Raw genomic sequence first — 15,551 nt, forward strand, 5'->3', positions numbered from 1 at the left:
TTAGGTTTAGGGTTAGGTATGTACTGGTAATGGTTAGGTATAGGGTCAGGTATGTACTGGTAATGGTTAGGTTTAAGGTTAGGTATGTACTGATAATGATTAGGTTTAGGGTCTGGTAAGTACTGGTAATGGTTGTGTTTAGGGTAAGGGTCATGATTAGGCTATAGAAATGAATGAAAAATTAATGGAAATCAATGCAAAGTCCCTGTAAAGACAGAAAAACAAATGTGTGGGGGGGTTGCATGTTTGGGGGATAAACATATATTGCGTCTAATAGACAACACTGAATCTCCTACAGATATTTGTGTTTTTCCATTATGAGCACGTAAACAAAGCTGAAACATATCACGCTTTCTTAGATTTACAAGATGCAGTTTGCTTATGGCTTTTCAACATGCCAAATTCACACATCCTTTTAAATAAAATATGCATTTTGCCTCCGTCTTTGTACAGTGAATGAGAGGTAATAATGCAAATATGTTTGCATTTACTACAAGATAGGACTAAGATGTATGAATGTAATTTCGTAAAGCAAAAAGTTGCTTATTTAATGTCCTAATGCAAACAGAAAACTCAGTATTCTGAATCTTGAACAAATGTGGATTTTCAACTGGAAGACATGTTTAAAACAAGTCAACTGACAAAATATAGGATGAATTTTATCAATATATAACATGCAAAATATGTTTAAAGTACTTGAAACATAAGAATTTAGTAATTTCCTACAGTAATGCAAAGCTTGTCTTGGGTTTGTAGCACGTATTGTAATAATTCTGAAGTTAATCTACTTAGATATCAAATCAAGGTGTATAGATTAAAAACTTGAACAAATAAAAGCATTAAAAATGCTTGTTATTCACGTCTTTAAGCATAAATATACAAAGTGAGGCTGGCACCCACAAGCCTGGAGTGAGTGATGACTCAGGGTCCTTGTCTTGTCTGGATTGATCAGGTTTCATTAGAACTACAAGTAATCCGTCTGCCCAAGGACAAGCTGTCTTTTTAAAGCATTGAGCTGCTTTCAAAAGTCCTTTCTCAGTTACCTGTGCATTCGACAGCAATTCTGAGGCAATTAAAAAAAAAAAAAAAGAAAAGTGGTGGAGAGAGCGTGAAAAGGATGCAGCGGGGTCTCAGACGCACATGGGGGGAGACATTTTCACACTTGGGCATTATTAGGAGGTAATTGAATAGAGAACAGCGCAGAGTGAAAAATTCTACTGCTGTCATACTCGCCACTGCAAATGCATTTTTATTTCACAGAAGAAAGAGAAATTGAGTGAGGTAGAGGAAGAGACACATGCATATAAATATAGAAAAAAGAAGAAGGTCAGAGCCACTAAAGGGTCAGAATAAAGAGATCTCAAACTTCCTAGACATGATAAAAAGTGGATCTTTCACAGAGAGGTGTAATTCATACCATAGATTGATAATAAATAGTGGAGGTAATTTGGAAAAAGGCAGAAGGAGAGGCAAGGTGTGACAAGAATACAACTTCCTGTCACACAACTTGGCTGGATTCTTTAGGCAACACTTCATGCCCACACGACATCAAACATGCTAAACTGAGCGCCGTCTCCATTCCTCTCCCTCCTGTCTGCTGATTGACAGCCGCAGTGCAGGTGTGCTGCGCTGCCGGAATAGAGAACGAGCTCACGCACTCTGGCGGGGGGTGGGGGGGGTGAGCTACGAGGTAAGGGGAGTCAATAAGGGGACGAGGGAGGAGAGCAGGGTGAGGGAGCAAAGGGGGGAGATGGCCTGGTGGATTTATGGGAGCAGGTGAGCGCCGAGGCAAACATGTGACAGTAATGCACAAAAACTGGACAGATGTAGATGTGAGCGCTCAGCGGCAGCATGTCATGCAGCCATCCCTCACTCCTACAGAAAATCAAGCTGTCAGACAGAAAGTTGGCTTTGCAATTAGTGAGATAAGTTAAAGAGTTTAAAGAAACTGTTTATACATTGCCAAGTTTATGGATTTAGCATAAACAATGTATAGTAAAGGTATGAGATGCATCGAGACAGATTATACTAGGGATGGGCAGGGCTTTAGTCAAATCTTAGGTAAAATGGGCCAATTCAAAGAATTAAAGCAACCATCATTGTGTAGTTAAAGCTGTAAATGATTTGTCACACAATCGGAGTGGGAAGTCAGGGTTGAAAGTGTTAAAAAAAAAAGGGATATTTTATTTTAATACTTGGCATGCAAATGGATGAACTATGTCTGAACTTCCACAAAAAACTCAAAACAATTCATAAAAAATTTAACTTTCAGAAGAAATTATAGAAACATGTTTATTTTATAAAGGCCTCTTGCATAATTTATCTAACTTTTCACTCTCCGGTGCTGATAGAGTTGATATAGCATTATCTATGGTTGTCTTTTTAGGACACAACTAAAAACCTGAAAACTGGCCGAAAAGCTGGCAGCGTGCTACGATGACTATTCTCACCACTGCTCCTTGGCTAACAACTATTTAGCTTAAGGCTAGCGAGATGGATTTCCCCATAATCCTAGCATTGTGAATCTCACAAGCATCTTGCTGCCTCACAAGGTAAACACAGTTTGGCAACGAATAAGAAGATTTATGCAAGAATAAAATCATTCCCAAAGGGGTTAGAGCTTTTCTGTGTAGGCATAGTATAAAAAAAAATAATAATGCAGCAACTCAGTGGTCGTATCTTTGACAGTGAAAGAAAAAAGAAAAAACTGATATATAAGAGGACTGGGTACTCCTGCGGTGTTATAGACAAGTAACATACTGAATATGGAGATAGATTTTTTTTTGTTGTTACAATAATGTACAAAGGCAATATTAAAAGAAATATGAACCAAACTAAATTAAATGCCACAAACTACAAAACGTATAAACTTGTATACTTTAGGAACATGTAATATCACAAGAATCATTGTTTTAAAGTGTTATATTTTGGCAGATGTGAAAATAAGTCATGTCTCTTTCAAAATATTGTTTTGACTATTTAAAAAAAAAAAACAGCATTTTTGCATAAAGACAATGTAGAACCATAATAAAGAACTTTGGATAGTCTTGTTCGCCTGAATGCGCCAATATATGGAAATGTGAAAGGAAGACGATGGTAAAAGAAATAAATATAAAAAATAAACAAGTTGTCCATAGTCAAGAAAATAAATAAATAAATGAAGCAGAAAGACAGAGAGAAGAGTTGTGGGTGGGACTAAGGTCGTTTTCACATCTGACAGTCCAGTAGACTCGGTTCGATTGGGGACCAAAATTTGGATCATTTGTTTACATTTTCAGCTGGTGCGGTTCACATTCACACTGAACTGAGTCAATCCAATCAACCTGTTACCCCCCTCGCATGTGGTGGCGCTGCAACCAGTGAAGGAAAGGACATGAAGACCTCTGAAGAAGACACTTCTTCTTCTGGAAATAATAACAAAAATGGAGTGGCGTCAAATTTGAGTGGTTTTAGGATTTCTGTTTTGTCTGTGGCTCATGTGCCAAACAAACATTTTTCAACAATGGACTCAGCACGAGCGGAAGATGAGGCAGAAGACCATGGAGAATGTTGTTTTCCACACAAGGCGGCTAATACGGCTCCGTATGAGGTATGAGAAATGCGTGTTGTTTTGGTTGTATTTACCCAGAATGTCCTGCACTGTAGTCCACTTCCTGCTTTTGGAGCGGTCTCCGGTCTGCTTGTATTCACAATGCATTCAAACCGCGCTAGAATTCACTTCAACTGAACCGAGACCTAGGTTTTTAGGCGGACCTGAGTTTGCTTTTTTGGTCCGCATTAGAGTTCGATTGCACATTCACGCCTCCCCAAACGAACCGGACTTTCTAGGCAAACGGACTAGAGTTCGATTAAAGCGGATTAAACAGGGATGGTGTGAATGCACCATAAGTGCAGTGGTGGAATGAGATTTTAAAAAATGTAACATGATATTTTGCCATGACAACAGGCTGTTGCAGATGTTATGGGAAGATTATTGGAAAAGGTATTTTATTTTAACAAGAGGTTTGATTAAACAGCAAATAACTGAGTCAATATTTTTGTGTCTGAAGTTCAAAATGTTAAGATTCAATTAGAGATAATTTGTTTATATTAAGCACAATATCATTTAAAAATAATACTCAGGTGGATATCTCTGTTTTCACCGTTTTCGCAATGCACACTCATTTTGTAATGAAAAAGTTTAATCATATTTGAAATTCAGTGCAGATATTTTATGGTATATATCTGTACTGTATTGCATTTCTAAGTGCATCTTTCTTTTTGGTTTGAGTCTGTTAAAAGGTGTAGTCTATTAGATGCCTATTGATATCTCAATTACAGCCTTAAATCCCAAATGAGTTGAAAAGGAGGCACCATGGACGAATTCACATCAACCTGGTGGCTGTGCTCGAGTACCTGACCGCCGAGATCCTGGAACTGGTGGGAAACTCAGCTCTTGACAACAGGAGGACTGGGAGCATCCCCCTGCACCTTCAGCTGTCTGTCCATGGCAATGAGGAGCTCGGCAGACTGCTGGGAGAAGTGACCCACGCTCAGGGAGAAATTCTGCCCGGCATTCGTGTCCTGCTGCCCAGGAGGACCGAGAGGTCCGCTGGATCTGACAGCAAGCTAGATCCAGGTAGACGGATCAGTATATGTGGCCAAATTCTTCAGATTTGCTTCAGTAGATCCTTCCTGCCCACAGCTATCAGCATCTATAACAACTCTTGAATGAAACCAGGATGATGAGCTACGAAAACACTTAATTTCCCTTTGGTATTAATAAAGTATTTTTGAATTGAATTGAATTGTTTCAAGAAACAGATTTGTTTTAATCTACATGAAAATGTTTATTTTACCAAGTTACAGAAATTGTAATAACTATCTGAAAACAAGTGTGAGGAACAAGTTTATATAAATTTGAATAAATGTGTTATTTTGACCTGATTGGCCATAATTAGGACTATATGTGCAAATTTGTTTTTTTGTTTGTTTTTTTCAAATTTGGTTTGAAATTACAGTAATTACTGCAGCTGTGCTTAATGTGGACAATGTTGGGTTGGGTGGAGTTTCAAACAAGGTAGTATATGGTGGGAGAATTTTGGCTTTGGAGTTTTAAGCAGCCCAACCACTGATAAGCAATAAAACAATGAACAATGAAGGAACTGATGGATGGATGGATGGATGGATGGATGGATGGATGGATGGACGGACGGACAGATGGATGGACGGACGGTTTTTCAAAACCTCGAAAAATTCAAACCTTCAGGTAAAACTTTTTTCAAGAGAGTAGCTGCTACAAGAAATAAAATATTTTTTTCTGTTTAACAGTTAATTCTCTGTGTCTTAAGACAACTCAGAAGAGGTTACCAAGGATAGTAAAGATCGTGCCTTTGACCTCTTTAACATTGACCGGTCATAACGAAAAATTAAAAAGGAGAGAGAGACTAGACCATTGTAGCTGCTCCCTCCATTGACCTGGGTGTGTTACCTCCCATCATAAGCAAAGGTCGAGTAGAAAAACAACAAATGATCATCAGTAAGAAGAGCAGCCAGATGACCTCGGAAGACCAAGGGGTCTCAGTCATGCACACATCCAGCCAAGACAACAACAATAAAGCAAGCAGGTCATAAAGTTTACTGAAAGTCCAAAGCCTATCCTGAACAACAAACACAATATTTCTGCCCTCACAGAGATCACAAACATTTTTAGTTACTTTTCATTGTTTTTATTACTTTTTTAAAAAGCCCCGAGAAGCCTTTCTTCTGCTTAAGTGTCATGTGTGAAATGATCCAGGGTAAAATGAGAGTTGAGGTGAATTAACCGTTGGTTCTCTGAGCAAATCAAGGACGTAGTCACAGAACAGAGTTGGTGTCTAACCACTGTTTCAACGTTAATCCACAATGCTGCTCTAACTCCACTGGTTTGGTAATGCTTGCTCTAGGTGTGAACGCACCATTGTGGTAATAATAATAATAATAACTATTATTATTATTATTATTATATCATTTTTATAATTTTTACTTAATTTTTACTTTATTTTTACTTTATTACTATTCGCACCTTATGTCGAAGCAAATTCCTAGTTTGTGAACCCCGTTCATTGACATGGCAATAATAAACTGATTCTGATTCTGATATTAAGAAGAACAACAACAAGAACAGGAAGAACAAGAACATGTTTTTTTTTTTTTTTTTACAAAACTGTATTAACACAATAAATTAACACAACAATGTTAAAAAAAATGTGATCAGGACAAGCTTAAAATAAAATATTTACATGAGGAGCTTGTTGTATCATAGTTCTCCCTGATCAGAAAGGTGCATAAAACCTTCTTCACAGTTTCACAAAATTCTCAAAGTGTCCAGTGTCTCTGTGGAAGCAAAACTCCAACGCCAGTCTGGCCTTGACGTTGCACTTCCGCAGAGCCACGGCATCAAGTTGGGGTGCAGTCCGACTCTGTGAGACAGGTAAATAGACATTTTTGCTTCGGCCACTAAAAAGTTTAAAGTTTGGGAATTAAACGTAGTGGCTTTGCTGTAATGTACTCCATTAATAAAAACAGATTTGGTGAAAACTGTGTCAAAAAGGCTAAAGGTCCTCGTCACAAGATTAAACACAGCTGTCAGTCGTACACAATCTGTAAAAACATGAAAAACGCTCTCAGACAAACTGTAAAAAGGACACTCGTTTAAAACCTCAGGACTGATGACCGATAAAAAAAGAGTTTGTTGCAATTGCGCCGTGAAGGATCCTCCATTCAAGCTCGCCAGTCTGTTTTTTGCAGGAGGTTTGCAAAGTGTCCTCCACTGGGGCTTCTGACCTCTAAGCTTGTCGTCCCACATGCTGATGGCTCTGTTGTGCAGAGTTCTCTTGTTCAGGATCTTAAAATAAGTCTTGTACTTTTGGACCCGTTCTGCACAAGTCCAACTTTGGGTCTGTGTTGCGTAGCAAAGGACCACTGTCTTTTGCAAAGTTAGGATCCAGGTGGACGTCCTGGAAAGGGTACATTGGGTCAGGCGGGCGATTCGCCGTGGACCACAGCTGCAGAGACACTTCTCTCCAGCTGCAATCCTCTCCATCAAGTCCAGGAAGTGCTGCACCACTCTGGCAGACCAGACCCCAAGCAACAAAACCACCTCTCGGACGTTGGAGAAGTCTGGTCCAGCCGTCTCCACCGACCGATTCAGAACAAAAACAAGAAGAGGATGAGGACGAGTGTATTTTTGTCTTATTTTAGTGGACCTCCGATAAACAAATTCTTCCAGATAGTTGGTATATATATTTTTGTAATATTCCAACTTGACTACCAAAATAAATGATAATAATAAAGCGCTGTGTTGTCATAGTTGTATGTTCCCATACAAAGACGAAACTGGCTTTCTGTATTTAACCCGTCGCACCTGAGATACACCCAGGTGGAGCAATATTATGACCAACATTTTTAGTCGCTTGTCTGAAAATACAAAACTCTGTCCATCATTATGTAAAGTAGCTGACATTAATGCACAGGAAATTATGATTGACTCGTTTGATTTTCCACTGAAAACACGTTTTGTTTACCATCCAAACTTAAACAAAAGTTTCTTTTTACACACTTGGTTTTAGAAAACGTAAAAGAAAAAAGAAAAACTCCCCATTGTCCTGACACGTAACTAAAGTCAGAAAGAGGGAGATCATTCTCTCTGGGAGTTTGTCTATTCGGGCATCTGATGGTAAATGAGATTTGTGCTCCTTGCCTGGAAGGAATTCTGCATATAAGAACGTATTTAAAGAAAGCTTAGGGGATTACAGAAATGCCTTTTCATGTAAGATCTACACTTGGTAAGAGGGGATGAAGCAGCATTTGGTTAAATTGGCATTTGAACTTGTATCTTTCCCTTGCCAGTTCGGTTCTTGTATCTGTGCCTGTGGGTGCTCCTGTGAACGCACTTAAAGAGGATGTTAATGAACTGCTGTCACATGTAGGCTGGTCCCTTTGAGGCAGCAGTCAGGATTCTCTCCACGTACTCGTGTGTTTGCAGTGTAGAGGCTGTGATGTGCTGCCTTACTGCAGAGAGACGCTTGCGGCCAGACAGGAGGGGACCGACTCAGTACAGGGGGTCCCCGCTGCGGTGCCGCTCTCTCACCAGCAAAGTAAAGGCTCAACTCTGCATGGAAGTGTGTCGATCTATGTTTCTTAATCTGTATGCCAGTTTAACTAAAAAATATGACTGCTTGTGTGTATTTGCATTTCTCAGCAGGAAATGTAACATGCTAGAGTAGGCTCTGAAAGCAGCCTTGTGGGCAATAAATTGTCAAATTAGCAACACAATGAAGATAGATAGCAAAAGGAAAACCTTGATATAAAAGTGTTTATGATTGTGTAGGGGTGTTTATGGGGAAGACGGCACGGAGAATGCTCTTCCCTGCAACCTGCCACGATTGCACCCTGGGTAAGTGTCACATTGATTTGAGCACTCGCTGTCTCACCTGTCACCCATTGTCCCGAGGCTCTCTACCGGTTGCGACATCAAATACCGAGGCCCAACCTCTACTACATTGCAATCACACAACCAAAATTGGCCATTTTCTCCATCAGGACATTCATGTCATTCACAACGTATTTAACTTTACCCCCCAAAACAGTGACATTTTCCATGTATGATTTATACACAGGTCTTTATCTACATTGTTTAAATGCTAAATGTAAATTTGCAGCTGGGACCAATGCAGGGGCAGATATTCCTCACGTCCGTGTAGTTTCTAACAACATTATCACAGGAGTTCAGCAAATAGGGTACCCCTTGAAGGGGGAATTTGGGGACTCTTTTGTAAGTATGACATCTGGCTCCACCAAACATCTGAGTAAGCAGATTGGCCCTGCAGGCCTGGTGTGACAGCCGATGAGGAAGCTGGGAGATGTGGGAGAGCTGATCTGAACGGCTCCTCTGCTCAAGCTGTCACTTTAGCTCGGCTTGGCACAGTTTGATTCTCTCTGGCTCTGAAGCATTAGGCCCACTCCTCTGACTGCTACTGCCCTGCCGGCACCAAGCCAAGTCTTTCATGGGGGAGGTCGCTTATCACTTTCACTCTCTTTCTTCCTTTCCTTCTCCTGCTTATTCTGTCTCTGCAGGGCTTCAGCTTTTCTATTGCAATATTTCTATTTTGCCCCTTCTCTTGCCAGTTTCTTATCCTATCCCCAACAGAAGCCACAGAATTGGATCCATTATAAGCTGTCATTATTTGCTAGTTCTAGCTCCTGTGCAGTAATCTAACCTACTCATTTGCTCTCTTCTCGCCATCTCTGTTGTTCTCCAAGTAGGTGCTCAGTCAATTAGTAATCATTTCACCCACAAAGATTCAGCTCGACATTTTGAACTTCATGTATGACAGCGCATCATCTCCTCCTGGGTTGTACAAGGCTGAATGTGTTTGAGTGAGATAACGCTACGTGCAAATGAAAACAAAACAAAAAGAAAAGTAACACTAGCACTCCTATTTGCCCCACATGTCATCTATCTGGAAGCCATAAATTGATAAGGAAATATAATCTATCCACGCTCCAAAAGTATATGAGCTAATTATATGAACTTATCTATCAAAAGTTATTAGTTAAAGTGTATTAAATTTTAATTGGGGTACCCAAGAGCCAGAAGATCAATTATAGAACTGAATATTTGGCACAGAGCAGCATTGTAAAGATAAAATAATATGGATATTCAGGATGGATGGCTGGCAGTACAGACAAATTAGGCATTAAGGTCCAGTGTTAACTAAAGCATGAAGCAAGGAGTGACTCCATTAAATCATTTTGTGAAGCTAATTCTTCATTTTATTCATGTACTGGATGACAGAAATACCTGAGTCAAGCAATTACACATTGAGAAAAGAGCCAACCATTTTCTTGTCTGATATGCAAAAGGTGTTCCATGATCCACAGAAAGTAAGTATATGCTGTGCTACTTATAGTTTTGTGTAGTTCTCTATTCTCAAGGAGAAGGCATCTGGGCTTCAGAACTCAGGAAGCCTTTTGATCGAGAAGTGAAATATCGACAGGTCTAAAATGAAGTTAGGTTTATTTTTACAATTATTACCTTTCCAGTAATTTGTCAATCCTAAAAAAGTGAACTGGCATGTGCATGAATACATAAATGACTGCATATTCTGAAATGCTCGTGAGGGTCATGTATATGTATTCCCGATTTATCAAAGTTCATGCTCAATAATCCAGGTAAAAATCCAACAATGTTCAGTCAGGTCATCTGGATGGTTTCTTTTTTTTGCTGAGACGTTTTATCCTTAATCCAAAGGACTTCATCAATCCGAGGAGCCACAAAGTACGAGTCCAAACCGAGTCCCACAGCTTGTTTGCTCCTCGGTTTGATGAAATCCTTTGGATGAAGGAAATGTCTCAGCAGAATAAAAACTGTCCATATTCCAGATTTAAAATGAGCAAAGTATGCACTTGCTGTAAAAAAAAAAAAAATTATAAAAATAAAAGCAATATTATTCATCCTGCTATGAAGGATCCTTCATAATACTTGGACAAAACTGAAAATTTAGGATGACTATCTACGGCAATTAGACCTTTAGCTATCTAGGTACCAGCCCAAAAAAAATGTTTGTGCTGTTATACCAAATCTTTTAGGTGAAATTAAATAGCTGAAATTCCAATGAGGTAAAATTTGCTGAAGATTTGTAGCAGACTTAACATCCAGCTCTGCTAAAAACAAATAAGGCAATGTAATAATAAAAATAAAAAGCAGCAGTGTGTCCCAGCTGACAGTACTGCCATTCAGTACATTAAATACGGGGGTGTGCTTATGCTAAGCAGATCCAAGATGCAGTTTATTATGAGATAAACAGTAAAAACTGCACTGAAAACTAAATCTGTAGGCGCCAACAAACGTTTAGAATGTGACAAATATTGCAATATGCTATACATTTCAATTAAAGGTTTATCTATACCTGAACTACTACTCACTTGTCTGGTCTGCCAGGCACCTGTAGGCGTAAGCGACATTTGTTCGCACACTGGATCTGTTCTTCTTTGATGCGGATAAGCCTCTGCAGAGCCAGACACCAGTCCTGTGCAACGGTGGTGTTCAGGTTCTTTGATTTAAACAAAAGAAAAGACAAGAGGAAGTTACAATCTGCTGCACGGGCCCATACATCAGACCACACCATCTGCAGACACAGCACACGCACACCTTTCGAAAAAACCCTGCATCATTTGAATCTATGTCTTTCAAACGCCAAACTGCACAATCCTGTCCATTACCTCAAACATAACGCTGAATTTATTCCCACACTTCATTCCATTTTACAGTAAAACCTAGAGCCTCAAGTCACATAGACTCAAATCAATTTTCTGTAGCAAATGAGCTTTGTAGAAGTATTTTGGCTATTTTTTTTTAAGCAGACAGCTTTATAACAGGGTGGAACGTGAATATTAGCCATTAAGTGCCAGGCCAGTATCACTTCTCCTGAGGACACGGTGCTCATTAAGCGCATGGAGGCAAAAGTGCACCCATTAAAGAGACTCTAGTAATTTGCTGAAGTACACCTCCCTTGGTGTGTTATTGTATGTAGTTTGTAGCGTACAGTGGTGTAAATGTGATACTGGCAGACTATAGGGAAGCATCCTGACTCAAACACCGCACAAACGGCGCCGACAGTTTTCTTCGGCAACAAAACAAATCTCACCGTCTGTCTTTTATATCAGTGGGAACATCTCATTCCCACCCTTGTGGCACTGTTGCTGGAGAGATGGATGGAAGGCTTTGTGTTTCTCCAAATGAATAATTCAAAAAGCACATAAGGTGTTTTCTTTGATCACATTTTAAACACCTCAAAGACATCTGTAGTCCCTTTAAAAAGAAAGGCACAGAAGCGGTGTCTCTCAATGATTAACTTTAAACTCATTCTCTTAGCTTTTACTCATTTCAGTGTTTTATTGTCACCTGCCACTGAAGACAAAGGCAGAGTGATGATGTTATAGCCCACGTCTGAGTGTCTGAGTGTGCTCAATTGGCTGTAACAGAATGATCACGTTGACATCTACATCTGATTATTTTGGACCAAATCCAATTCAAGATTGCTACCATGGTCAACTGACCTCAGAGAACACAAAAATGAGATTAACTCTGTTGAGTTTAAAGATACTGGGCTCAAATCTGACATAGTAGTACCTGTGACAAGTTTTTCCCTAACCTACCCTGAGTGGCATCTATTCACCTGTGATAAAAACTCTACCAATAACTATTGGAATTAACTCGGTCTATTAGCCCACGGACAGCCAACTGACCTGAGAAAATTAAAAATAAATTAAAAATGGCTATAACTCAGCCATTTTTAAAGATATCAAGCCAAAGTTTGGTGCAGTAGAAGTTTAGCATTGTTCTCAACACATACTTGGAATACAACACATCGTGTGAAATCTTTGCTTAAAATCTTTGCAATCCATATTCAAGTCAACCCTCTTTGTTGGCTAAGATTCTCATGGACCACTGGACAAATAAAAAAAATGCTAATGTAATAAAGGAACATACATCTACGACCGGTTGGCAATCAAACTCAAGATAATTTATTTTTTTCCATTTAGCCTTTATTTATCCAGGTTAGTCTCATTGAGCCACGAGAACTCATTTTCAAGAGAGACCTGTTTAGGGAGCACATGGAGGGGGTTAAGGGCCTTGCTCATGGGCCCAGAGTGGGGCGAATGAGGGTGGGGGCAAGTGTGGGTGTTTCACCCACCCCACCCACAATTTTGATGTTGTCGGGGTCGGGGCGTGAACCGGCGATCTTTGGATCACAGGCCCACCTCTGCGCCACCACTCACTCAAGATAATAGCGAATCAAACAAAGATAGCTATACAGTAGTCCCTCGTTTATTGTGGGGGTTTCCGTTCTCAGTCCCCCGCGATAAGTGAAAAACTGTGAAATAGGAATAGTAGTGCAAGTAGTAAATAGTAGTTTATTTTAGTGTATATTATGTATATATATGTTTTAAACCCTTCCCACACTTTTGCAATATTCTAAACAATGTTTCTAAACTCTAAACGCTCAAAAAGAGCACAGCATGTCATGATCTCCGCTCTCTGCCACCTGCCAGCACTCTCGGCCACGCCCACTTCTCCGCTGCAGAATGGAGATCGACACATTGCAGGAGGGAGCTCCTCTCTGCACATGTGGGCTGCACGCAGGTGCTAAACAAATTAAAATAATGTGTTTTTAATTTAAAAATCCATGGCGATCTTGCGGCTCATCCATCAATCAGCCAATTCTGTGTCATCTCCACTCTTACGCTGAAAAACTGCAAAAGAGCGAGTCCGCAAAAGTCGAACCGCGAAGTAGCGAGGGTCTACTGTACAACAATTTTACAGAATCTGAGCTAAAGTTCGGTGTGAGTGTCGCTGATAGTCATTCACAACACACACTCTGAAGTACTAACAGATCCTGTGAGATACAACAAGTGAGACAGTGAGATTTTTTTAGGTTTAACCAAAATGATTACAACTTTGTCATTTCTCAACAAAAGATGATCTTAGTCCAAAACTCTGGCGTGAAAGGTGACATTCATTTCACTGCTTTACTTTAATGATGTCAGTGCTACTTCTGCAACTCTTCAAGGTGTTCCAAATCTTACACAGTATTGTAAAGTAAGCTTCAGAGTGCACTCCGTATTTCAAACATCTCAAGATAACTTGATTATAAATAATGTATAAAACAGAAAGCACTCCTGGCAGAGAAAAAAACACAACTTGAATGTCAGCCACTGTTTCAACAGTCACTTATAACCTTCAAACAAAACGCTGAACAATCGTCTGGGTGATGTATGTGAACATTCACTAGTTTCACTGATTAGGTGTTAACACTTTTAAAATGCTTTTTTTGGGGGGTTTATTTTTCATTTTGCATGTTCTAAAAGGCAAACAAAGTGTTCTGTACCTGATATGTCCCTTGCAGCGTGCCCACGAGCAGCGTAACCTCTTCGACAATCGAAAGGTCGTGTTGCAGCTCTTGTAGCTGCTGGTAGAGCCGTGGAGGACCCAGAAGAGCTTTGCCTAGGAAGTGGGCAACATGCGAAGCGTAAGAGGTTCTGAGATTGCCAACATATTGCATTTGTTGTAACAAACCGAGAACCGTCTACACAACGTGCACAAATAAAAAGAATATTGTTGACGCATTATTTACCCTCTAATTTCATTGATTCATATGCAAACACACAACTGCTGTTGTGCTGATGAATATGGAGAGTTTTCTGATTTCCTGTTTTTATTTAATCTACCCCAGACTTATTCTTTGCACCATTTTATTTTCACTCAACCAAATAAATAGTCTGGGAAGTGCTTGGCTTCCCAGTCTCCAGTTTGTCTATTATTATTTTTTGTTTCTGCAATCGAGAAACCTTCCCCCGTTCGCTGTTTTGAATCCCTCGCCCACTGACCAACTTCAGCCTTAATATTGTATCAGGTAGAGCACCAAACTACAAAACCCAAAGGTACACGTTGTACAGAAGAAACAACACAGACTAACAAAAGGGCAGGATCTGTTGTTCTTTGAAAGAGGAAGGAGCACTGTCTGGTCCACCAGTCCACTTCCTGCGTTGAACCTTGTTACACTTTACAATAAGTTCACAAAATTTGATCAACTACTAGGGAAGGCCTCAGGAACAAATCAGGAGCTAATGGGTAGATAACCAGTACTTACTTGGGAGCACACAGCCAAGCCTTATTAGGAGACTACTGGTTTGTTACCACATGAACAAACAGGTAGGTAATGGTCAGGTAGTGGTTAAGTAATGATTGGTTCCTCAGTAAGTACTTGGCATGATGCTTCACTACATCAGTGAACAACATAATAGCCAGGCAATGATTTGGTACTCAGAAAGTGATAGACATCGTTAAGATGACACCAGTACAAGATTATGGAATTGATAACATCCTTCATCAATATGTTTACAAAAGAGAAAATCCAATAAAATCAGTAATCACTAGGAAACAGGTTATTGACAATTGTGAGCTGTGACCTCACTGGTGCAGGGTTTGTTCAGAACCCACATGGAGAATTTTTCCCCTGTTTCTGTGGTAACAAACCAGTAGTCCCATACTAAGGCTTGGCTGTTAGTTCCCCAGTAAGTACTGGTTAACTACCTATTAGCTCCCGATTTGTTCCTCTTTGCCTTCCTTGGTAACTACATTAGTTCTTGATTAGTTCATCTTCATTTACAAGGTAACAAACCAGTAGTCCCCTAATATGGCTTGGCTTTGTGTTCCCCAGTAAGTACTGGTTAACTACCTATTAGCTCCTGATTCATTCCTGAGGCATTCCAAAGTAGTTAAACCAATTTTGCGCACCTTATTATAAAGTGTTACGAACTTAAGACCTGGAGTTTTGCTTTCTCTGTCTATGTGTGTGTGTGTGTGACGTGCATTTGATGAATTTAATTGTTATTAAACATGAGAAACCAAACAACAATCACTAATTAGAGTGAATTAAGCTCATATTTACCAGGAAAAACAAATGTTAATATAAAAAAGTTACATTTTAAATACGTTGGTGTCCTTTTTTTGTGTGTTTTTAATA

The 15,551-nt window shown here is 39.7% G+C and overlaps 1 protein-coding gene across 1 annotated transcript in view; it reads right to left on the reverse strand.

Annotated features, from left to right (window-relative positions):
• arhgef10la (Rho guanine nucleotide exchange factor (GEF) 10-like a) overlaps positions 1–15,551 on the reverse strand; it is a 138,876-nt gene that overhangs the window by 83,651 nt on the left and 39,674 nt on the right. Inside the window, exons 11-12 of the mRNA XM_037678961.1 lie at positions 13,914–14,023; positions 10,948–11,075 (exon numbers count right to left, since the gene is read on the reverse strand). Of these exons, the coding sequence (XP_037534889.1) occupies positions 10,948–11,075; positions 13,914–14,023 (238 nt within the window). The remainder of the gene's footprint in view (positions 1–10,947; positions 11,076–13,913; positions 14,024–15,551) is intronic.

The sequence above is a fragment of the Nematolebias whitei genome, chromosome 7 (assembly GCF_014905685.2).
Source record: "Nematolebias whitei isolate Nwh7 chromosome 7, NemWhi1, whole genome shotgun sequence".
NCBI lineage: Eukaryota > Metazoa > Chordata > Actinopteri > Cyprinodontiformes > Rivulidae > Nematolebias > Nematolebias whitei.